Source organism: Odontesthes bonariensis, chromosome 21, assembly GCF_027942865.1.
Source record: "Odontesthes bonariensis isolate fOdoBon6 chromosome 21, fOdoBon6.hap1, whole genome shotgun sequence".
Lineage (NCBI taxonomy): Eukaryota > Metazoa > Chordata > Actinopteri > Atheriniformes > Atherinopsidae > Odontesthes > Odontesthes bonariensis.
In genome coordinates, this window is record NC_134526.1 from 14,213,928 (window position 1) to 14,237,730 (window position 23,803).

The 23,803-nt window shown below is 40.3% G+C and overlaps 4 protein-coding genes across 4 annotated transcripts; 2 read left to right on the forward strand and 2 right to left on the reverse strand.

Annotated features, from left to right (window-relative positions):
- Positions 1-120: 120 nt before the first annotated feature.
- On the forward strand, positions 121-3,591 carry LOC142371217 (tripartite motif-containing protein 16-like protein). Its single transcript, XM_075453833.1, has 6 exons — positions 121-694; positions 916-1,011; positions 1,125-1,358; positions 1,953-2,124; positions 2,481-2,555; positions 2,653-3,591. Exons 1-6 carry the CDS (start codon positions 149-151, stop codon positions 3,186-3,188), a joined length of 1,659 nt encoding a protein of 552 aa, XP_075309948.1. The 5' UTR covers positions 121-148; the 3' UTR covers positions 3,189-3,591.
- Positions 3,592-3,615: 24 nt separating this feature from the next.
- Positions 3,616-5,058, reverse strand: amn (amnion associated transmembrane protein). Its single transcript, XM_075453834.1, has one exon. The coding sequence runs from the start codon at positions 5,041-5,043 to the stop codon at positions 3,616-3,618; it is 1,428 nt and encodes a 475-aa protein (XP_075309949.1). The 5' UTR covers positions 5,044-5,058.
- A 1,503-nt stretch (positions 5,059-6,561) lies between these two features.
- Positions 6,562-9,153, forward strand: LOC142371376 (proton channel OTOP2-like). The gene is made up of 7 exons (XM_075454029.1): positions 6,562-6,611; positions 6,891-7,285; positions 7,368-7,504; positions 7,594-7,652; positions 7,740-7,861; positions 7,961-8,763; positions 8,869-9,153. The coding sequence occupies exons 1-7, from the start codon at positions 6,562-6,564 to the stop codon at positions 9,037-9,039; spliced, it is 1,737 nt and encodes a 578-aa protein (XP_075310144.1). The 3' UTR covers positions 9,040-9,153.
- Positions 9,154-9,925: 772 nt separating this feature from the next.
- Positions 9,926-23,367, reverse strand: hid1a (HID1 domain containing a). Its single transcript, XM_075454023.1, has 19 exons — positions 23,195-23,367; positions 22,393-22,542; positions 20,984-21,154; positions 19,454-19,570; positions 18,795-18,901; positions 18,559-18,675; positions 16,229-16,436; positions 16,078-16,134; positions 15,847-15,987; positions 15,666-15,756; positions 15,429-15,580; positions 15,255-15,333; positions 14,930-15,094; positions 14,574-14,801; positions 11,270-11,421; positions 11,105-11,191; positions 10,918-11,009; positions 10,667-10,825; positions 9,926-10,583 (listed from the first exon to the last, which is right to left on the reverse strand). Exons 1-19 carry the CDS (start codon positions 23,258-23,260, stop codon positions 10,520-10,522), a joined length of 2,403 nt encoding a protein of 800 aa, XP_075310138.1. The 5' UTR covers positions 23,261-23,367; the 3' UTR covers positions 9,926-10,519.
- Between the last annotated feature and the right edge of the window lie 436 nt (positions 23,368-23,803).

Sequence of the window (23,803 nt, forward strand, 5' to 3'; positions counted from 1 at the left end):
AATAACTTCCTCTGCTCATTTGTTCTAAACGTAGTGAGGTTACACACGGGGCAAGGAGAACAGCAACACAAGGGAGGGGTGAGAAATGAGAAAAGCCTCTGTTGGCTAAGCACAGAATATCTTAGGCGTGGTTCTTAATTCTTTCCTTATGCACTCTAAGGGTCTTTGCTGCATAGAAAAGACAGAAGAAGGCAGCTGTAGGCACAGAGCTGGCATTGTCAAAGTACTCAAACAAAGTTCATCAGACTTGGATTTAAGGTGGCAAGAGGAGCACTGGAACATGGCAACTCTCAGCGGTAACAATGAGGAGAGTGTAAAAGAGAGTCAGCACCATGTTGGCGTCAAGAAAGAACCGGAGGATCCTACAGTTCAGGCATCTAGCACACTCCTGGCGCAGGATGTGTTATGTGACTCCTGCATGGACAGCCCCAGCAAAGCGTTAAAATCCTGCCTGACCTGTCTGGTTTCCTATTGTGGGGCCCATCTCAGACCCCATCTGGAGAAAGCTAAATTTCAGAACCATCGTCTGGTGGATCCCCTTCATGATATCGACTCTCAGACTTGTGCGTTTCACCAACTCCCGAAGAAAAGCTTCTGCCTGATGGATGGTTGCTGTTTGTGTTTGGACTGTGAGAATCAGGAGCACAAAGGTCACACAACGGCGTCTTTGGGGGAGGCATGCACACAGATTAAGGTCTTAAAAAAAATAGATAAAATCATAAAAATGATACACTACAGTTTATAACTGGGAATGTCTATATAGTCAGGCTTAAGTCTTACAGAATGTAGAGACAGTGCTTTAATGTATTTATGTTAATTGTGGGTTTGTAATGTTTTTTCTTTAAACATATGTCCTTGTTTGAGGAACCAGTGCAGCATGTGTTGTAGTCTTGTTTTTTTTTTAATCATTTGTAGACTGAGCTGCAGAAGAAACACAAAGAGATCAGTCAGAACGTCTCATCTGTCGAGAAAACAATTGAAAAACTCCTGAGCAACAGTGACTTGATTAAGGTAATCTTGAGGGCAGTTGTCCAATTTCTGTTAAATTACTTAACAAATAAAAGTCAGACCTGAATATGCTGTTTTAAATTCAATACAAAATCATATTTCTCTCCCTCCCTCAGTCCTCCGTGCAGGAGGTTTGTGATACAGTTGCACAGCAGTTTACCAGGCTGCAGATAACTGTGGAGGAGGCCAGAAAAAGGGTGGAGGAGCTGTTGGACAGAGAGCATAAAAAGGCCCTCAGACAAGTGGCAGGCATCCAGGCACACCTGGAGCAGAGGAGAGCAGAGTTGATGAAAACTCTTACTCAGATGAACAAACTGTCCAAGAGCAGGTCTGATGTTGACTTTCTGCAGGTAAAATTGATGGAAAATACTCAAAATTCTTTAGATTCTAGTTTCCAAAAGCAGAACTGGCAACGAGTTTGAAATGAAAATTGAATTAGAACGCAATGCTTTGCAAATCTTGCCAGAGAGGCTGTGTGAGTCACTATTGTATTGAGGAGCATGGGCAAATTTTTGGGGCATTTTGAAAATTAGGAATTATGAAATTCTCATTTCATCATCTTTGCAAAATATGAAAAAATTCCAGGAATTAGCTAAATATAGAGACAAATTGATTTTCAAATGAATGCATTCACTTTTTAATCAACATTTTACATGAAAGGATTACATTGAAGTAGGTCAAATGCACAGTGTAGTAAGTTTAAGATAGTTGGACCAAAAGTTTTGGTTATATTTAGCACAGGAAGTTCAGTGAGATAAAGAGAAGATGACGTTACATTGACAATGCACACATGGCTTTTCAGATATCTCACACAGAAAAGTCTTGGATCAGAGCAAATAAATTGCATTTTTTGGGGGGGGTTTTGGGAGTTTGTTTTTCAAGCAGCATTTTTTCACATCATGAACTTGATAAAAGTTACATTTGTTTGTTCTGTCATGCATCAGGACTACACAGAGTGGAAGAAAGAAGAGGCAGAAATATGTGTGCCCAATGTGTACATCAACCGAACGGATAATCTAAACTCATATACCCAAGCAGTGACAGATGTTACACAAGAGCTATGTGACCTGATTTTCTCTTCCTACAGGGAAAAACTGAGCATGATTTGCCAAGGTGGTGAGTTAATATGATATATTCTGCCTCATATCTTGAGACTTATTAAAAAGAAAATTGTCTTTACATTTGGTACACACATTTATGTTCCACTTAGAATTAATTTGAATATAAATTCTGATTTGATTCAGAATTTAAATTGACAGGTAATTGCTTTAACCCTATGTCTGCTAAATGAATGGCATTCTTCTGAGCCGCTGCCTTTTTTCTTTGTGCTGTCAGCACGACTATAGCCTCCTCATTTATTTTCTCTTTGTTTGTTTACATTTAAAAAATATTTTTTTAACAGCACACTTATCACAAGTACATAATACACTATAAGATCTAGCAATAATCTTTCTGTAAAATGGGTAATGTAGGTAATAGATCGGTGATGCCAGAATCTCAGCCTCCATCCCTGCCTGATCCTGAGACCCGGGAGGACTTTATGAAATGTAAATACTTTTCAATACATTATGTTGTGAGTTTTCTGTTCAATTATGGCTTATAAATCATACAGTGTAACACAAAATTGTGTTTCCCTTGTTTTAGACTTACGGAGTTTGACCTTTGACCCCGACACCACTCATCATTTCCTACGTATAATGGAGGACAACAGAAAGCTGACCAACACCAGCCCCTGGCAGCACAGCTACCCAGACCACCCCAGTCGTTTTGAATATTGGCGCCAGGCCATGACTAAGGAGAGCCTTTATTTAGGAAGACATTACACAGAAGCAGAGCTGAGTGGAGAGGGAGCACACGTTGGTGTTACCTACAAGAGCATTGATCGTAAGGGAGAGGAAAGCAGCACCTGCATCACTGGCAATGACTTTTCTTGGTGCGTCGGAAGGAACAACCGAGGTTTCTCTGCCTGGCATGCTGGTGAGGAGACAGCATTGGATGTCACCGATATCACAAAGATCGGCCTGTATCTTGACTTCAACCAAGCCTCCGTGTCTTTCTACCATTTAACAGATCCTATGAAGCTGCTCCACAAATACACAGCTGAATTTATAGAGCCCTTATATGTAACTGTCTGGCTGTCAAAGAAAGAGAACATAGTTTGTCTGGTCAGTCCAAAATGATGAATGTGCTAACAAATTACCAGCTGTCTTCACTGTGAGCCTATTAAAGAAATGTAGTGCTTTGTAAATATTCAATGATGTTACCTAACAAGGTACACATTGCACAAACATAAGATTTGTTTTTCTCACACATCATAGAGAATTAAATTTACTACCATCTAGTGGTAACTGTGCAATGTGAACACACTGTGCAGTGTTTGGAATTTACTGCCACACTATTGCTATTTTACTGCTTTCAAATGTGATTGGAATGATAAAAAGTGCAGTCGTTTGTCTTATAAGTTTTCTAAGTTGGTCATAAAGAGCTTTTTATCTGTCATGTATTATCTTATTGACACCGCTCATTGGTTGTAAATCAATAAAAAGGTATTATCCATTACTTCAAAAATACTTTCACAAATCAGATATATATATGTGCGGATCTACTTCAGACAGTAAAATCTGATTCATTTTCATTATAAACAGGATTTATAAAGTGCACACCTGTCTGAGTCAGAGCGATTGAATTACGTTCGGTTTCATTCAGACCGGGAATATCAGAAAGCATACCAGGCTTGTCAAATATAGGATTATCAAATCCATGATCAAGTGTCCCACCAAGGTCTCCGACATCAGTGTTTCTCTGAAAGCGGCGAAGAGATGGCATTGATGGCATTGATGGCATGGATGGCATTTGAACAACACCCATACGGATCAGTACAACAGGGACAACAATGAGTGTAATCACAAGCAAAACAGCAAACACAACTCCAACCACTGTCCCCGCACTGCTTCCACCCTGGTTACTGCTGCTCCCAGAGGACGCTTGAAATTCAGTGTCTGTGATCCCCAGTTTAGAGCCGTGAGAACGAGCATCCTTCACTATGTCCTGGGCCAAAGCTTCTGACAGTGTCCCTGTCTCTCCATCCAGAATAACTACCTGGATCTCAGGTGATGTACCAAAAGGGATAATCCACATCAGCCGCTGTGACTTCAAGACTTTGGACATGCCCAGCTGGATGGACTTGTACTGTGGCAGGATAAGAAAAAGGTGACGTATTCGTTCCCTGTAATTCTGCAGGTTGAAACCAGCAGCATAATGGATGGTAACAACAGCGCCACACATTTCACAGCAGTGTCCCACAGGTAACAGCGGCATCTTACAGCTCACAGACTTGCATGTTACTGTGCTACAGATCTGTTGATGGTTTACAGCGTTCCCACAGTCACAGCCGGTAGGATCTTTGCAGCTGGGGCTTCCAACAGTGACAGCCGTAGACGCTTGAAATTGCAGTCGGCCAGAGTGTGAGTTGAGATATTGGTAAAACTCAGATTTTCTTTCAAACATCTTCCCTAGCACAGACACAGATTTGACAGGGATGCTTGACTGAATGGAGCCGGTGTCCACACTGAAGGACGATAAGGCTTTGAAAACAACATCATCATGCTGACAGGGAACACTCTCTTCATGGACTGAAAACAGAAAGTCTCCGTTCTGCAGGTCATTCAGAGTTGCAGCAGTCTGCCACAGAGCCGGGTTAAACCACTGAGGAGACTCTGAATCTTTGAACTGGGCTGTTACACCTGCTCCACAACCAGGGTCTTGTCCGTTGACAACATAAAAGCCAGCTCCTGAATTCAGAATAAACTCTCCATCAATTGGCAGCCTTATCTCCCGCACAGCATGTGTGGTCTCCACAAACGCAGACGTTTTTCTTTGAACTGAAAAAAGAGCAATGTCATTGCCACATGGAACATCTCCTTTGTCCCAATTGGTCTTGTTCTCGTAGTTGGTATCAGGAATCCATTGTTTGTATAGAGCATTTGTTGCCCCAACAAGACAGAAGACCATGAGCACGTCTGGTGTTTTAAGCATCTTGAGTATCTGTGCCGGTCAGAGGGAACATGCTATGACCTTTGTTTCCAAACTTGTGACTAGCACATGAGTGCACACTGCTTACTCGTAAAGTTAGTGAGCAATAAACAACATCACCATTGCTCAAACAGGTGACCTGTAAAAGATTTACATTTACTTCTGCACAAACACATCTGCATCATGACAACAAGTTTCATAAAACTATTCATCCCGCTAAATTTGTGCTGGGGATGACTGGGAAAGTGTCTGTGCTGCAGGTCATTCAGAGTTGCAGCACTTTTGTCCTTTTGTGTTTTTTCCCCTCTTTTTTTTCCAGTTTAAACAAATATTTTGTGAATTAAGTGATTGGTTTCGCTGAACTAGTAATAAATCATAAGCAGTCTCCGAATCTTATTTAAGTTTTGCTCGGAGCATGATAAATGATCATTTAAGGATGCAGCATAGTGTGGCATCCGGTGTATGATTACAATTTGATCTAATTTGCTTAATTTTCAGACATAATGGGAATTGAATTAGAAGTAGGAACTCAGTTAAGATCATAACTAGTTTCATTGCTCTGGATACTGAATCATATTATGGCACAGAAACTCACAAGCACACACTAGGCATGAGAATTACAGTCACAATGAACTAAATCATCTTAATATGCTGAATCAAAGTTTGATAAACAGCTTCTGCATAATAGCTTATTTCTTGTGTGTTTTCAATTACACGAATGGAAAAAGATTGTATTTTGAGACTGCAACTTAATCTTCCTTGTTCCCTCAAGTCAGCAGAAGGGGAAAATCTTAAATTGAAAGTTTTCCAATAGCTTCTTGGAACCAGTATGCATGATACACACACACGCACGCACGCAACTGGATTCCTCCTTACAATAATTCTTTATGCATTTTAAAAGTTAATGAATAAGTGTGTTTCAATTTGATGTTTAAAACTGATTGGTACAATCAAAAAGCAAAACGGTTTTGTTGAATTTGTTAATAACATAAACCATCTAAAAAAATATCAGGTTACCTGCGGATTACTCTGGTCAATTCCAGGTTACTCTGGAAGGCTACAACTGTTTCTTAGAAGTGGACATGCATAAACACAAGCACTCTTCACTCGTAGAACCTACGCCCCCACCTCATAAAATGCCCTTCGCAAAACAAGCACGACCTCGCGACATCTGACGTAGCTGCGTCACTTATAGGAACGTGATGCAGTCATGCAGGCCTTCAGACAATGGGAGGGGGGCAAAAAGAACAAGTAGATGGAGGGGAAAAGCAGCCAAACGATAATTGGTGTGAAGATGGTGAATTTAAGAACGCTGAAAATGTGCACGTCTGCCGGGGCGGGGATCTTGCGTCGTTAATCGGCTACACCTGTTTTCATTTACTTCTCCGTGTAGTGTGTCAGGTTGCTCTGCAATCTGACCTGTACGGAGAGGAACACTGACCCACATCTTTGGTTTTCAAGTTTTGACTTTGATGCAAAAGTCTTAAGACTTGCATATGACTTTTACAAGACAATTCCACAATGAAAACTGTAGCTGAGCAGGTGTTGCGTTCTTGTCACTTTTTGTCTGGGTAAATTAGCATTGATGCTTTTGAGTTAATTGTTCCCACTGCAGCGCTATCATTTGTTACTGACTCTGGGACTTACAAATCGTCATATCTTGCAGGAATATAGGTTCATTTTTAACTTGCTTAATTGTCAACTAAAAACGTTCATACTGTGTCTTCAGTATACTTGAGATTTTACTATGCTTGGCCTTTTATATTTATATATATATATATATGAATTTGAACAGGATTATTGTTGTTTAACTCAAACTGTATTGCTTAATTAGTGGATTTCTCTTGCAGAAAAACACCAAATGTTCCAGAGTTCCATCCTTGCTACACTCAAAGAGCAGCACAGATGGAAAACAACCAGCATTTGCCCTATCCTTCCCAAATTTCCAGAATCGAGACTGTGAGTGACCATGTGCACCATGCACAGGCAGGGAAGGACAGGACCCACAACAGTGGTGGATGGCTTCTGTCCGGGATGATATGCATTAACATCCTGATCCTAGGCTGTGCTCTTGTCAGTGGCAGTGCTTTTAACAGTGTGGCTATTACACCTGTGGACCTACAAATCTTCATCATCGCCCTCCTCCTCCTCACTATGATGTGGATGCTTTTTTACATGGTCTTCACCTCTCAAAGGAATCGAGGGTTGTTCAAAGACGGCCATGCTGGGCCTGTATGGCTTAAAGGTGGGAGCTTTTTCAGTATTTCTGGCACTGTTTTAGATGATTGTAATTCAACAATCCAATCTCTGGACTCTCCATATTGCAGCTGGACTTGTGCTGTTTGGCCTTCTCAGTCTCCTCATGGACATCTTCAAGATTGCCAGTTATGTTGGTTATCTTCACTGTGATTCAGCTGTTAAAGTAGCATTCCCTGTCGTGCAAGCTGTATTTTTATTTGTGCAGGTTGTTTAATTTCTAAGTAAAATATGCTGATACTATTAGTTTTACTTCTACTAACGCTGTGTTGGTAAAACTTAATTTGTCCGTTTTAGACTTACTTTCTGTGGACTCATGCAAAGGATTGTGTGCAGCAACACACTAATTTTACAAGGTAAAGAGCATTACCTTTTTGATTATCAATTATTCAAGGACAATTCTTGATTCTTCCAAAACTTTAATGATGTTTTCACCCTTACAGATGCGGGCTTACTCTTACGCTATCAACCAACTTGGTGGTGTGGATGGCAGCAGTCACTGAAGAATCGCTTCACCAAACTGAGCTTCCAAATCTGAATATCAGTGTCTCTCACAAGTACAGAGGTATCAAGGGATGTGTTGTTGTTGTTTTTTTTTAATCAAATGTAATTGGAGGTTAAATATTGGCTCATTCAAAACAACGGACTGTTCTTTGTATTTCAGCTGGCTTTGGCGAAAAGATGTGTAAATGCAGTCACTCAGTGTGCGGCACTTCAACAGAGGCTTTTTATTATCTGTACCCCTTCAACATAGAATACAGCCTCTTTGCTGCTGTCATGGCTTACGTCATGTGGAAAAATGTGGGTCGTCTTGTGGAGCATCACAGCCCCCCCAAAGTTGAGTTCTATTCAAAGGATGTGTGTTTGGGACCTGTGACCGGGCTTCTCCTGGTGGTGGCAGGACTCGTAACCTTCATATTCTATGAAGTGTTGATACAACATGATGAAGAGGAGCAGAGAAACATGGCCCTGCTGATTCATTTTATTATTAATATAGTGATCGTGAGCCTGATGTGTCTCGCCGCTATGATTGGCTGCATTATTCACAGGCTGGACCACAGGAAACGTGTATCGGAGAAAAATCCCTCTCGCAGCCTGGATGTGGGGCTGCTGGTGGGAGCCTCAATGGGGCAGTTAATCATCAGTTATTACACTATTGTGGCTGTGGTCGCGACGAAAGCCGGAGGTTACCTAAATGCCCTCACTCTGGCCTGGGCTGTGCTACTGGTGCTCCAGCTTGGCCTGCAGAACTATTTCATCATTGAAGGCCTCAATCGGGAGCGCTTCCAAGTGATGCAGGAGGCAGCGACGCACACAAATGTTTGTGCCTTTCATGTGCATATGGAGAGGATCGTTACAGTGGAGCACAATGCATCCAGACATGTGACTTCAGGTCCTGATAGGCAAAACTGGAAGAGAAGAGTTCTGAAGGAAGTCTGTTCCTTTCTGCTGCTTGCTAACATAATTGTAAGTTATATCATGTCTGGTTTTTTTTGTTCGTACATTTACAACTGACCACTAGTGGTTCCTAATGAAAAATATCTCGCCTATCCCCTTCCTGTGCTCTGACAGCTCTGGATTATGCCTGCATTTGGAGCTCGTCCTCAGTTGGACCATTCCATTGAGATGCGCTTCTACAAATACACACTGTGGACCACTATTGTGAATATTGGACTTCCTTTTGGAATCTTCTACCGTATGCACTCTGCTGCCAGTCTTTTTGATGTTTACTTAATCTCTTAGCTGTTTTTATATTTTCATTTTATCTTTGTGCATGATGATTCATTTTATGGACTATTTCAAGGGTTAAACCCTTAAGTCGGAATATTTTATACAAATAAACATTATGCATGGTCATTGGTTGTTTTTCTTGACAAGCTCCTATTTAGATGGATGGCAAATTTATATGCATCTGAGGGTCATATATTTGTGCCACAGACATTTTACAGTTTGACCATTATAAATGACAATGTAAAACCACTAAATGGCTGTAATTTTATAATGTTAACTAAACAGCAAAAGAGTACCTGTATTTCAAACTGACAGGCTTTATAAAAACACTTGTGGGTTTGCTTTTCTAAATTGTGGCAACAAAATGTTGACCCACGCTTTGAGAGGAACGTTTGGTGACTGGAATACCTTGAAGATGTGGCTCGTTGAGCTACAAAGTTCTATAAAAATTCTTGTGTGTTTACTGAAAGCTGGGGGGGGGGGGGGAAAGATAAATCCAAGCTGTTCTCCTGAATGAAAATCCTGTTTGAAGAGCGGACCCTACTGTTAGGTCATGAAATAGTTACTCAAACGGATGACACAACTAAGATCTGGACCTAAACGTAAACTAAAATCTGATGATCCCTCTGAGAGGTTCTCCCAGATGGGAAAGATATCCATTGGCGGTAATTGTGGTAAAGCAAAATTGGCCAATACGTTGACTGCTGAAAAGGAACATGGTACCATCTAGTGGCCAATACTTGAAGGTGCTTCGTTCACAAACACGTTAACCTACTGAATATCTCATCAGGGGAAAGCGTTCTAGAATTCAGATATAACACAGACATTTGTGAGGAACCACAACAACATTTAAAAGATTTTACATTGAAATCCACTTCAGTAATGCGATCGACACAGATTCACAGATGCATATCAATATATATTTTAAGGAAAATAACATTTTATCTCGTAAGCACTGTGAGCATAGCCAGCCAGATTGAAAATAAACCCTGGTCTTTTACATAAAATCATACAATCTGCATTATTGTCTCCAAACATCACATAAACAACAACCATAATGAACAACTTACAAATGTGCAAGTTCACTTTAAAGCATAGCAAGAACGATAAATAAATACGAAACACCAATAATGTGCCAATGCGAAATGGGTTACATGTTCTCTATTAGAAATCTGACAATGGTTTAATATTTCCTCTTCTATGCTTTCAAGAAAAATTCCTCAGCCTTCAGAAAACACACCAATCGTGTCAGTACTATGACAGACATTCTGTGGTCTTTAGGTTTAGAGAAAAATACGAACACATTTCTTAATAGACATCAAAGTTTATAACTCAGAAATGTTCCAGCTCCTTAGTAAATGGTATAAGGGGCAGGCATTATGATTACGAGGAAGTTAAACACAGTGAAGTTTACCAGGAAACCAGCAGATACTGAAGGGAGGAGGAACCCTGGAGTCAGAACAGTCTATTTTTGATACGTAAAGCTTTCTGTCTACATCCTCTGAATCTCAAAAAGGCGGACATCAGTATCATACCAGATGGGAGGATCCACGTTGCTAGAAAAACAAAATATATTAGTTTTACTCAACATATAAAGTTGTCAATTTTCAATATTATACAGTTAATATGCCTGGCTTACCGCAAGTAAACGACACCCCACATGTAGGTGCGAAACCACATGGCAGTGCCAGCGTTGGCCTGATACTTCCTGATGAGGATCGGGTGAGGAACTGGCAGCAAACCCACTAATGTTCCATGCTGAAGAAATTTCAGAATCTCTGATTCATCTGTCAGACCCCTGCAGTGAAACATAAAGCATGATCTAACTGAGTTTCTGGTGAGATTTTCTGAGAGCTACTATAAGACTTTTGCACAAAAAGTCAAACTAACTTGTCGATACAGATCTTCTCCACCTGGGGAACAAGCACTTGTAGAAGACGCATGATAGTCTGCAGAGGTAACTTGCACTTCCAGGAGAGGACCTGGGACAAAAGAAGCAACTTTAAATAAAATGTTCTTGTTGATAAATATTCCAAATTGATCAAAAACCGAAATAATAGCGAGACAGTTTACTGACCCATTCTGGTGTGGGAGCCCATAATGACGTTGAAGATGCAGTTGACAAACGTCTTCTTTCCATCTCTGCTTCAGTGTAGAAAACATCCTGATAATGTGAGGAAACAGATTAGCAAGTATCCGCTTACATTTAAACCAACACATGCAGTCAAAGACAGACACTTACTTCATTGTCTCTGCCTGAGTTTGACTCGGTGTCACTGGTCCCAGCAGCAGCATTTTGGTCTGAGTGGACAGTGTGTGGGGAGTCTATTTTAGGGACTGACACCATGGTGCCATCCTCTGATACCTGGGACTTCTCAGTCAGTTTATCAATGCCTGAAGGAAGCCATGAATAGAACATGAATCAATGTGTATCAAAAGAACCAAACTTCTGCTGGAGATACAGATCAATCTGTTAAGAATATATCAGAAAGAAACATATCGACAAGATCTAAAATGGCTGCTGCCTGCTCTGGGCCTACGTATACATAAATCATGGACTCTGTGTCATCTCATGCTAAAAACAAGTGGAACCACACAGCTTGTTACTGGCGGACAGTTTAAAAGGCAGCATTTGGGATGAAATGGGGTTGTATTAGTGCACATGGTATGGGTAACTTGTACATCTATGAGGGCATGCTAAACCTCATTATAAATACAGGAGCAACATATTCTGAGATTCAGAGTGATATTTTCAGGGCAGGCCTTGCTGATCTCAGCGGCATAAACCACATCCTGCACATGTTAAAAGCTGCTAAACTGGCCTCCCTGCAGTCACTGGCCCACTGAAAACATTTAACGCATTATATTAAAAAAATACATACATATATATACATAAATCAAATCAAATTTATTTGTGTAGCACATTTCATGTACAAAACAATTGAAAGTGCTTCACATAAAATAAAAGCATTGCAGCAGGGAGTGTAAGAAGCATTAAAAATAATATAAAAGAGAAACAAACTAAATAATTTAAATGAATTTAAAAACAAGCAACAGTCCAGATAAATTAAAAGATATCGTGCAGATTTCATGCATAGACACATGAGAAAATAAGTGTTTTTAACCTGGATTTAAAAATGTCTCCATTTGGTGAAAGTTTAATCTCCACTGGCAGTTTGTTCCACTTGTTTGCAGCATAACAGCTAAATGCTGCTTTTTCATGTTCAGTCTGGACTCTGGACTGGACCAGCTGATCTGAGTCCTTGGATCTAAGAGCTCTGCTGGGTTTATATTCTCTGAACATATCACAGATGTATTTTGGGCCTAAACCGGTCTGGGATTTGTAAACCATCAGCAAACTTTTAGAATCTATTCTGTGACTGACTGGAAGCCAGTGTAAAGATTTTAAAACTGGTGTGATGTGTTCAGATCTCTTAGTCCGGGTTAAAACTCTAGCAGCAGCGTTCTGGATGAGCTGCAGATGTTTAATGCTCTTTTTGGGAAGTCCAGTTAAAAGAGCATTGGAAAATTCGTTGCATTTCTCTGTGGAGAGGAGGTCTGGGTTTGACTGTTTAGGAGGATTTGTGAGTTTTTCAACCATAGCAAACAGAGTTGGAGAATTGTTGACATTCTTATTAATCATTTCAGATAAATGCAGCTGTCTGGCCTTGCACAGCTCATTGTTATATACGCAGGCTTTCTTTGTACAGCTCATAGCGAATCTGAAGCTTTGTTTTCCTCCACTTATGTTCAGCTTTCCTGCATTCTCTTTTGAGGTTTTTGACTGTAGTGGTGTTTCTCCATGGGGTTTTCTGTATGCTCAAGGTGCTCTTGATTATTATCGGTGCAACAGCTTCCATTACATTCAAAATTTTTTAGTTGAAATGATCCAGCAGTCCTTCAACCAACTTGGCGCTCATTGTTAGTAACACAGCTATGGCCTCCCTAAACTGAGCACTTGTTTTCTCATTGATGTACCTCTTCTTAACTGAGAAGCTGGTTGTTTGAACATTCTGAGTGATAAATAAATCAAATAAAATACAAAAATGGTCAGACAAGGTCAAATCAATAACCACAACAGAAGAAATATCAACACCTTTAGAAATGACCAGGTGCAGAATGTGACCTCGAAGGTGGGTAGGTTCTGTTACATGTTGCCACAAACCAAACATGTCCAGCACAGAAGAAAATTCTTTGGCATTACCATCCGTCATATTATCTATGTGAATGTTAAAATCCCCGGTCAAGATAAAATGGTTAAAATCAGTCGAAATAACAGACAATAATTCAGAAAATTCATCAATAAAAATTGCACAGTATACTGGAGATCTGTAAATGATTAAAGGATAAGACCGGTTTTTTGACATTGGGCCCTTGATTTCACATTATAACATGATGTTCTACTCACCCCTGCTTGTTGTTGGTCATTTGGAGCTGTTCCGAAGATATTCGCGAGGCGTCCGGCTGCTCTCTTGAGATATTCGGCCATGAAACGGTTTCCTATGGGCAAGCTTATACAGGTACAAACTATGCTGTTTATAATTTATTAATTACTCTACACCAGCACTGATAACGTGGAGGTGCGTCGCTTACTTAAAAAAATCCGGGTTACTAATTTTGAATTTTAGCCGAATGAATAAATAGGCAGCAGGTCTGTGGGCTGCCTGTGGCAGTAGCACGACGATGACGTCAGTAACACCCACTTTACGACAAAAAAATCAAAATTACAATAACCCGGATTTTTTTAAGTAAGCGACGCACCTCCACGTTATCAGTGCTAGTGTAGAGTAATTAATAAATTATAAACAGCATAGTTTGTGCCTGTATGAGCTTGCCCATAGGAAACCGTTTCATGGCCGAATATCTCAAGAGAGCAGCCAGACGCCTCGCGAATATCTTCGGAACAGCTCCAAATGACAAACAACAAGCAGGGGTGAGTAGAACATCATGCTATAATGTGAAATCAAGGGCCCAATGTCAAAAAACCGGTCTTATCCTTTAAGAACAGGATTTTAGGAACACCCTTTAAAAAAAAAACTAAGATATTCAAAAGAAGTGAATTCACCAAATGAGATCTCTTTACACTGGAATGTATCTTTAAATAAGGCAGCTTCTCCCCCACCTTTCCTCCCATTTCGGCATCTATCCATAAAACTAAAGTTTGGGGGTGCTGTTTCATTAAGAACAGTAGCACTTGTGCTCTCTGTTAACCATGTTTCTGTCAGAAAAAAAAGAAAATCTAAATTGTGTGAAATTATGAAGTCATTAACTAACAGTGACTAAAGCTAGCTTTGTGGAGTTTACACTGGTCTCTATTGTATTCTGAGTTGTACGTGGTACCGTTAACAGATTAGATAGATTCACCCAGCAACCCTGTTTTCGATTCCTTCTTTTACTAACTAATACAGGAATCCTACTGAACGCATCATGGCATGGTATTTTTGTTTTGAACTGTGCTATCTTTGTTTTGAACTCTGGATGTTCTGCTGCTCCTTGAACAGGGTGGTGTACATATAGATATATATATACACTAAAAATATCAGTACCTGGCATAGCAACTAGACTGGTCTTCAGTGTACCAGGTTCTGCTGGCACAGCAGGGTGTGAGCCCTCCATGGATACAGTCTCTTGGGAACTTGTTCGAGAAATTACATCAGGCGTCTTCTTCTTCCTCTGCAAAGCCTTTTGGATTGTACTGGGGTCAGAGGGCAGGTTGGCCAGCTGGTGGAACACGTTTCTCTTGCGAATGATGGCATAGACTAGACTGCAGTTTCCTGGCAGTAAGATAAAGAGGGACAGAGCTATATCAATAAACATGCCTGAGAAAAAGCTTAAACCTGTCAGTGTAAAAACAAACAGTTTATCTGTATACAACTCCTGTGTTTCCCCAGCTTTCTCTTACCATCAAACTGGTACTGAATGATATTGTTGAATGCCTCGAGAAGGAAAAAAACAAGGTGATGGTTCTGAGCAACAGAGAACAGGAACCAGTTGGTGGAAAAGGCCTCCAGCAGGTGGAGCAGTTTATTGGCAGCTACCATAGACAGGCTCTTCAGATATGGGGAAACTACACAAGAAGCAGAGGAGACATTTATAAAACATTTTGAATAAATGTTTTTTTATTCAATTAAAACATGTGTGACAACCATTTCTTATGACACACAGCCTGAAACATTTCAATGTTGATATTCTAGATAAAATTTGTGGATAGCACCAGAGAGATTCACCGTTTACAACAATGGTGAGTAAGCAATCAAAGAGAGGTTGGAGACGCTGGTGGCCTGTAGTGATAATCTTGTGAAAAACCTGGAAAACAAACCAAGTAACCGCTGTGATACTTAACTGTACTTTAATAAGATAGTAATCAAGCATATTGCCTCTTTAGTTGGTGTGTCTCTCACCACAATGAGTAGGTCAGCATGAGTCCCTGTGAACACCGGGATGTCCATAGGCACATGGACGGAATATGGTTTATTCAAGCGCACGCCAAAGTTTCTCTCTCCACTCAACAGCAGCAAAATGAACACCCCAATATGCATGAGTCCAACACGTGCTGCAGCAAGGATACATCACACTACAAGTTAATGAATGTTTGTCAAGAAGAAGTTTGTTGAAATGAAGAAAAAGAGGAGACTCACACTGGTCAGCCCTGGCATCATTCAGGTAATACAGTATAGGGACCAGAATATCCAGCACATCACTGCTCTTCAGGACGAAAAACAAGAACTTCTGTGGCAGGAACACAAAGTGGGCCGTGTTATATAATAAAGCACAAACTCTTCTAATGCCACACTTGAGCTAAATTTGGCACATCCCAACCTTATTGAAGTCGCAAAGCTTCCAGAAAAGCACCAGCAGCTCCTGGTGGAACTGGATTTTTTTTGTGGAGTTAGGCAGGTAAGTCTGAGTCAGAGGATTGGTCAGCAGACGAGCGAGGCCCTTCAGTACAAAGTCAAAGTCCTACCAGTGGAAGAGCACAGTAATAGCTTTTAACAAGTGTTTGCCACAGGAATTATTATTCTTTTTTTTTTTTTTACACATTAGGCGTACCTCCTCTCTGTGAATCCTTGACAGATAATTCACAAACAGGTTTTCAGGACCTGCAGACTGCACAATAAAAAAGAAAAAGGTGTATTTGAATACAACATAACACATCAAATATCATCAACAAACTGATATGCTCATCATGACCTTGTCATACCTCTTGTTCCTCCATACTGGATGGAGAGGCAGGAGGGTGGGAAACCCCTCCATCATGCTCCAGCGTCACAATGAGGATTTGCACAGCCTGCTCCACCAGCTGCTCTCGGTAGTCAGAGAAGAGTAGGTGGTTGTATGGGATGCCGTAGCCCACCGGATCATAGGCGCACACCACATTAAGCAGAGACGTAAACAAAGGCAGCGCATGTCTGTGGAGAAAAACATGAAGACTATGTTAGTGAATTGCTCAAAAAAAATGAACACAAGCTGCAACTTTTAATGAAATGTTCTGTTTTAGTCAATTGTGTTAACATGGTGTTACCAAATCCATAAATAATATTTACATAAACATAACAAAATGTGGGGGTTAGCACCGTTGCCTCACAGCAGGAGGGTTCCTGGTTCAAATCCCAGCTGGGGTCTTTCTGTGTGGCTTTTGCATGTTCTACCCATGTATGCATGGGTTCTCTCTGAGTACCCCGGCTTCCTCCCTCCACGCAAAAACATGCAAATCAGGTTAATTGGTGACTCAAAATTGACCCTACGAGTGAGTGTGAGCATGGGTGGTTGTTTGTCTTGTTTGTCTCTATGTGGCCCTGTGATGGATTCGTGACCTGTCCAGGATGTACCCTGAGTTGGATTAAGCGGGTATAGAAAATGGATACATGGATAAAAAAATTTGCCAAATTCTTAACTTTGTAAACATAGTCAAACATACACCTGCAAACTTTGATTTTGGAAATGTCACCCATATCTCAGCTACAAAGCCACAAGCCATCTGCACTGTAAGCTATACATAATGTTACTGCAAATCTCTAATTTTCTAAAAGTAGGAAAACAATGAAATGCCAAACAAACCAAACTCTGGTTTTTGCTAAAAAAAAAAATAAATAAATGTGAATCAAAAATCTTATCTTATTTTCTGATATAAATTCTGATAAATTCTGCTAACAGCTGTAACTGTCTTTCCTAATCCTCAAAAAGTGATCAAAAGGGACATTTATTTATTTATTCATTTGTTGTTTTTTTAAATCGGTCCCTCATCCACACTCACACCACCACAAGCTACGTAATTAATAAACTTGTGGCCATTGGGCCTGTACGAGTGCAGTCTCAAACACCCATTTCCAAATAGAGTGTTTCTGACCCATGTGGACCATGTTTCATCTTGCGTACATTCATGCAAGGGGGGGGATTTGTGATGAAGGAAAACAATTACCCTGTGAGGTCAGGGGTCATAGACTATATTTCACATAATATTCTGTGGACTGTCCATACAAACAAGGACAACTTTTGGAAAGAGAAGCTTCAGCTGTACATTCTATATATAATTATTTTTAAACTTCAAAGTACACTTTGTTGTGTTGATGAAAGGAGTTTTTATAATAGTATTTAGAATAATTTGTGGCCAGAGTATAATAGTTAGTTTTTCTTTAGTTTATCCATTTTGATTTTTGGTCTGAGGGTGCTGGAATCATCTTGAGCAGAATTGCTTTGTTTCCCGAATATTTCACTGGTAAAATATTTAAAAGGCACGGCAGCTTAAGACATTTTTCTGAGCAAAAAAAGTATGGAGAAAAGCTTATGTAACTACAACTACACATCAAAAATAAACAATGAATCAACTTTCAACTACTGTGCTATATGCAGTATATGTATTAGGAGACTTATTGATAATGCTCCTGAAGCATGATTTTATAATTGTTTCATTACATCTAAGAAACACATTCTGTATTTGTTCAGATAGTGTCTAAAAATCAGATTTTTGAGAGTTTTATTTGATTTATTGATGCTGCGATGCTTAAGTAGATGGAGCATTGGCAGAATTCCACTTTGACCCTGTTTTCTGACCCGTTTTCTGCATTGAATACTGGCACTTTGTCCAGTCAAAAGGTTTTAACTGTTAATCTTTCTTCTTTCTTTTTTTTCTCCTTTAAATTTCTCTGTCTCTCTCTTAACGCTAGCTTTTCTTCCTGAGCTCCTCATTGCTGGAGACTGCATCGTGGCATTTTTCCGTTTCATGAATTAATCAGTGTGCAGCACACATGTGTTCTGGACATCTTACTGTTAAAAACAAACTTATATGTAAATGCACATTGGCAGTATCATCCATTGCATATTTCAGTAAATACATTGTTAGAATTGCCCACATATATGGGTAAAATGCATGCAGAGGCATGCAACTTTGCAGAGGCCCCTTCAGTGTCTATTAGACCGGGTACTAATGTCAGGTCACCTATTAAACATTTCACCTCTTGTAGCATTTACAAAAGTCATCTAAATAGTCACTTGACATCTGCATGGATGCACACAATCACATATGTCCTTTACCTATTTTCTGTGGAGCAGAAGAATGTCACCCAAGGATTGAGGACACTGTTGTCTGATGAAGGAGGCAGGTACATGGCCTCAGAGAAGCAGGTCAATAACAATCTCAGCAACTCTGTCCTGAAGGGGAAAAATGATGAAGGCAGACAGAGAGAAGTAAGTCCCGCAGTGAAATTTGAAAAAAAAAGTTTATGGCCTAGATATTGCAAGGTGGAACTATTCAAAAACAGCTGACTCACCTATTCAGATCATGGCTGTAGTTGAGAGGAGGAGACTGAGCAAATCCTACCCCTGACTCCCAGATGTACTCACAGCTGTCTAAAGACTGCATGCTCTCAACTGAGTCCTAGATACGGTCACAAGACACATCAAAATGTAATTATTTCAATCAGACTGTCCGACTGACTCTTTGCACAAAATAAGTTGTCATTTCATCTATCCATCACTGGACATAGTTTATCATAACAAATAGGTTATGCCTTCTTTTTTAAGAGCAGAGTCTCACTTTCTCTTCCTTGAACAGACCATTGTCTGCAATCCAGTTTATGGTAGAATGTTAAAATGGCAAGAACGTTCATTGTGAGGTCAAACTGGCACTGTGGCAGGCAACATTCCTTTCATACTCATGAAGGAAGTGGAATTCTTCCTGGAGTAACTGGCAGTATCTCTTTCTATGTTGTCTTTTCTGCTAAACTTGAGAGACAGGTTAGTTAGGTGACTTTAAGTCAGGAAGGAAGAAACAGTGCCTGGAAAATGTGTCTAACCTTTAAAACAACAAATTAGAGTTAGGAGAAGAAAAACTTGCTCCAATGTGTCCAGAATAGTTGTGTTTGCCCGATGGTGGAGAGATGACAAATGACTTGCAACTGGATTGCACAGTGTCAGGACAGGTACTCACAGGGCCTCGCTTGTGACTGTGCACCGTGAAGTCAGGGCAGAAGAGAAGGTCAGCAATAGCCAGAAGCAGTGACTCAGCCAATGGTCTGGCTCCATCATCTTCATCCAACTCATCTGTCTGAAAAAGGGTGGACACGTGAGGCGTAAAAAAGTTTTTCAATTCTCTCCAAGTTAATGAAAGCCCCGATTTAAGCGGAAAAACAAAAGGAATATGCCTCATGACAAACAGCTTTCTATCAACTAAAATGTCTTTGTTGCATAATTTCCTTGTTACAAACCTCCTCATAGTTGATCAACTGAATGAAAGATTGAAAGAAAATACTTTGCTTATAACCTCGGTGAACATCTTAAATATAATTGTGTCTTCGGAATGAAGCATCTCATGTCTTTTTTCCACCAAAGTGGTTCCAGTGGTGGTTTGGAATCATAGCTCAACTTTAAGCTTTTCTGTTTCAACTGCCAAAGTACTGAATCTGCGCCAGCAAAAACTGGTGCTGCAGAGGCTAAAACTCCAAGTTGGTCCTGGAGGAAAGAACTGCTTGTGCTCAAGACCAACTCCTGAGCACAAAAATAATAAAGGCTGGGCTGTGCCACACCAGACAGGACCCTGGTTGCAGGCCGTGTAAAGAGAACTCTGAGACAGCAGCAGGTTGTAAGAGGCAGACAGGTAGCTCATACGTGGACCGTAATCAAGTGGTGGGAACAGGCTTCAGGAACATCTGTGCCGAGTTTAAAGGTGGTGAAAAATGACAGAGCTAAGGGCCTGTGGGACTTCCAGGTCCAGACAGATAAACTGGCGATGGCTTACCAATCGGACACTGAGGTGGTTAACAAACTACTGAAGAGGGCAATAGTGACAAATCCTAGTAGCAATCCTGAGCCACAGTAACATCAAGAAGCAAATCATAAGAGGGTTGAAATATACCAACGGCTGAGAGAGGAAGATAAAAAGACACAAGAAGTGAGGACAATAGTGGTACAAGTGGTAATCTCAGCACCCAGGGCCATGAACTCAAAATGGGAGAGTGGCTCCAACAGATCTGAGGAACATCAGAGGTCTCTGTCCAGGGGAGCGCAGTTCTAGGAACAGATCACTCACCCCCTCACGTGAGCGGTTGTATGTTATAATGTAATGAATAGAGGAGCATTCACAATTGACCTTTTAAACTGAATTCATAAACAGTTTTTGCAGCTTTGTTTAGAAACATTATTAGGCATCTTATTGCTTCTGGCTAGAGTTTATAGATCCAACATGAAACAGCACTATGATTCAGTGTTCAGAAATACTGACCAGCAATTGTAAATGCCAGAAATGCCAAAATAACCACAATGGACACAACAACAGAGAGACTCAAAAGGGTAACAAAGAGATGTGAAATGTTAATCAGAATAGTCTTGTATTGATACTGATCTATCGCATTTACAGGTTTAAACAGCAGTATTCATTGCTGACAAAAGTCATTTGAATTTTGTCTAAACTTCTAAACATCATTAGAGACAAACAAAGCTTTCTTGTCCAGCACACACTCACCCCAGCTCGCCCAGCACCGGGCACTGTTGACCAGAAGAATCCTCTCCAGTCCTGGTCCTCAAAGATGTAAGGAAGAATACGCGTCAGGATCCGAGTGCTGTTCAGAATGACCTGCTTCTCTCTCTCAGTTGGACAACCAGACTCTGCTCCCTGCACCAGTTTCTCCACGGCCTGGACAATCAAGTAACATGGTTGGAGAAAAACTGAGCCAAGAATGGAAATCTGCTGAATTTGGCAACAAGTTCCTCTGAGTTGTTATTCAACTCATGAGTTCAGTTCAGTTCATGAATTGTTATTCAACTCATGAGTTGAGTTCAGTTCATGAGTTGTTATTCAACTCAAAGGAACGTCTTGATTTAGACTGTTTTTGATTTAAATTTCAAATATCTCACTTGTTTCTTCTCCATAAGTGATAATATATTTCAAAGGCATTGCCCACTTAATGTGCTCATAGTGTGCATTATTATTTATTTATAACATTATTATGTTTCTGGAATACTTTCCATAAAAAATTGTAATACTAAATTCTTACTAAATTAAACATTTCTGTTAGGACATTTAATATACATGTCGATCTGTATCTCTTCTTTAAGATGCCCTTAATTCAGCAGTACTGATGTTTCTCTTTTTCCAAAAGTAGGCATTAAGGGCAAAAGCTCGCTTGATCTTGATTTTCAGTATGAATACAGACCGTGAAAGCGGGGCCTCACGATCCTTCTGACTTTTTGGGTTTTAAGCAGGAGGTGAACACTGGTGTGTGTTCTGTTCATGTGCAGAAGTAAACATGAGACTATGCATAGGTCCAACACTTTTGCTAATAAAATGTGACTCTTTGTAAACTGTTATGCATCTTCTGTGGATACTCCACAAAATGAAATTGAACCTATATAAATAAAGGTTAATAAAATAAAAAAATAAGAACTCCACACACATACACACCATAAATCACAGTATGTTTCATTTGACAGATAGAATAATTTGTCTATGAGAAGGAGTGTATTGTTCTTATGGACAAAAATTATCTGCAATTCATCAACAGCCTGCAGCAGCCCATTTCTAAAATAGGTAACAAACCCTATGAATGAGCTTAGCTTGAAGTGCTCTCATCTCCTACTCTTTATCTAATTATGCTGTTCGCCTCTGTGCGTCTGTTTTGTTTCTGATAGGCAGCTTCAAACGGAAGCTGGGAGCAAAAGACGGGAAGCAAAGTGAAAGGAAGGGGAGTTGACTCATTTATTCCCCCATTTGCGTCTGCACAGGGCTCTAAAAACAAAATCCTGCATTGTTTTCAAAACAACATGAATCCACAAAGTCTCTAATGTAAGCATGTCCACATGGTGCAATCTCCTCTCAACATACAAACTCACATTTTCCCATGGGCTACTGCATGGATGGTGTTCAGTGTGTACCTTATAACAGAGGGTTGCCAAATTTGACGGGGACTCCTCTCGCACAGCTCTTATCTCTGCAGCTGGCACCAGAGCAAAAACATCCTGGATTGTGGTGGTGGAGTCTGCCCAGAACTGGTCCCAGAAGGCATCATCTGTGGCTTCCACTGGCTGTAGAAAATATGTCCAAATTAAATTTCCCATATGAGCCATGTGAAGCAGATTCCAAATTCAATGTCCTAACTGATCCTGCACTGCACTGCAATAAACATTATCATTGGCGTTTTTATTTGAATTCATAGGCCTGCATTGTTGTTGAGTATCCTCTGTTACATAAACCATCTCATGTTTAATAGCAATGTAAACACAACTGCTTGTTCTGGCAAGAGTGAAAGCATTATTATGTACACTGACCTAAGCACAGTCCACCTGCAGCATCACAAAAGTGGTTAGTACCGGGCTTACGTCATCAACTATTATTTTGCTCAACGCCATGATTTATTATAATCTAAACTAAATCCGTTGGCTTCTGCTTGAATAGAGGGTTATGGTAATTTGCATCCCAGAATCGACGATCATTTAATCCAATTTATGACAAACACGACTCATATTAAACGACGCATTAAATCTTTACACATCGGCATTGTCAACATTTCCACCCTGTAGAATACATCCCTGTGAATACATATTGGGCTATTTGCAACTAGAGGCAGTTTATTTTTTTGCCACAGCATAAGAAGCCCATCTTCTCGGTGATCCTCGGTGCGCTCATCCGCTTGCGCTCTCTAGAATGCTTCATTCAGCAATATAAAAGCGATCTAACCTGTGTTTTGGTCGTAAGCTGGATCACTGCCTTTCTGAAATCCAGTTTTGAGTCGCTGTTGCCCATTGCGGTTGATTCCCCTTGGACACGCTGGTCCGCTGCTACAGAGAATCCCTGATAATCTTACCTCCGTCCTTCGTTTGAGTCATTGGCGGAGGCGTTTTTTTTTTTTTTAAACCATTGGCTGGCTGGACACACTGAGAGACTACAGGGTGTAACTTCCGGGTAACACTTCACTCAGATTGGACGTTTTGTTTAACGATTATGAACAGCTAGTTTGTATATACACAATCACTTTAATATTAGCTACCCATTTTCTCAGGATTTCTCTATTTTATGATTACCTCACCAAATTGATTTTATGAGGTGATATAGTGTCCGTAATACTAAATATCTATTTATATCATTCGGTATTTCCAGTCCAGAAACTAATTGTAACAATTTACAGTGTATCGAACAGCGATTTTGTAGCGACATCATTTGGGGAAATTCATCATATGCCATTACATTTCTGAATGTAAGTAGGCTATATTGGTGTGTTAGAGGAAAATATACAGCCATCTAACCATTCCATTCGTTTTCTATACCCGCTTGATCCAATTCAGGGTC

What these genes read in the sequence shown, in the direction of transcription:
- LOC142371376 (XM_075454029.1), top strand. Translation starts at nt 6,562, where the DNA reads ATGAAAACTGTAGCTGAGCAGGTGTTGCGTTCTTGTCACTTTTTGTCT. An exon ending in TGTCTCTCACAAGTACAGAG is followed by an intron (nt 7,862 to 7,960) that starts GTATCAAGGGAT and finishes TTTGTATTTCAG; the next exon opens with CTGGCTTTGGCGAAAAGATG. An exon ending in TGCTGCTTGCTAACATAATT is followed by an intron (nt 8,764 to 8,868) that starts GTAAGTTATATC and finishes GTGCTCTGACAG; the next exon opens with CTCTGGATTATGCCTGCATT.
- amn (XM_075453834.1), bottom strand. Translation starts at nt 5,043, where the DNA reads ATGCTTAAAACACCAGACGTGCTCATGGTCTTCTGTCTTGTTGGGGCA.
- LOC142371217 (XM_075453833.1), top strand. Translation starts at nt 149, where the DNA reads ATGCACTCTAAGGGTCTTTGCTGCATAGAAAAGACAGAAGAAGGCAGC. An exon ending in CTGATGTTGACTTTCTGCAG is followed by an intron (nt 1,359 to 1,952) that starts GTAAAATTGATG and finishes GTCATGCATCAG; the next exon opens with GACTACACAGAGTGGAAGAA. An exon ending in CCGGGAGGACTTTATGAAAT is followed by an intron (nt 2,556 to 2,652) that starts GTAAATACTTTT and finishes CCCTTGTTTTAG; the next exon opens with ACTTACGGAGTTTGACCTTT.
- hid1a (XM_075454023.1), bottom strand. Translation starts at nt 23,260, where the DNA reads ATGGGCAACAGCGACTCAAAACTGGATTTCAGAAAGGCAGTGATCCAG. An exon ending in AGCTTACGACCAAAACACAG is followed by an intron (nt 22,543 to 23,194) that starts GTTAGATCGCTT and finishes TATTTTCTACAG; the next exon opens with CCAGTGGAAGCCACAGATGA. An exon ending in CAAGGATTCACAGAGAGGAG is followed by an intron (nt 15,988 to 16,077) that starts GTACGCCTAATG and finishes TTCCACTGGTAG; the next exon opens with GACTTTGACTTTGTACTGAA.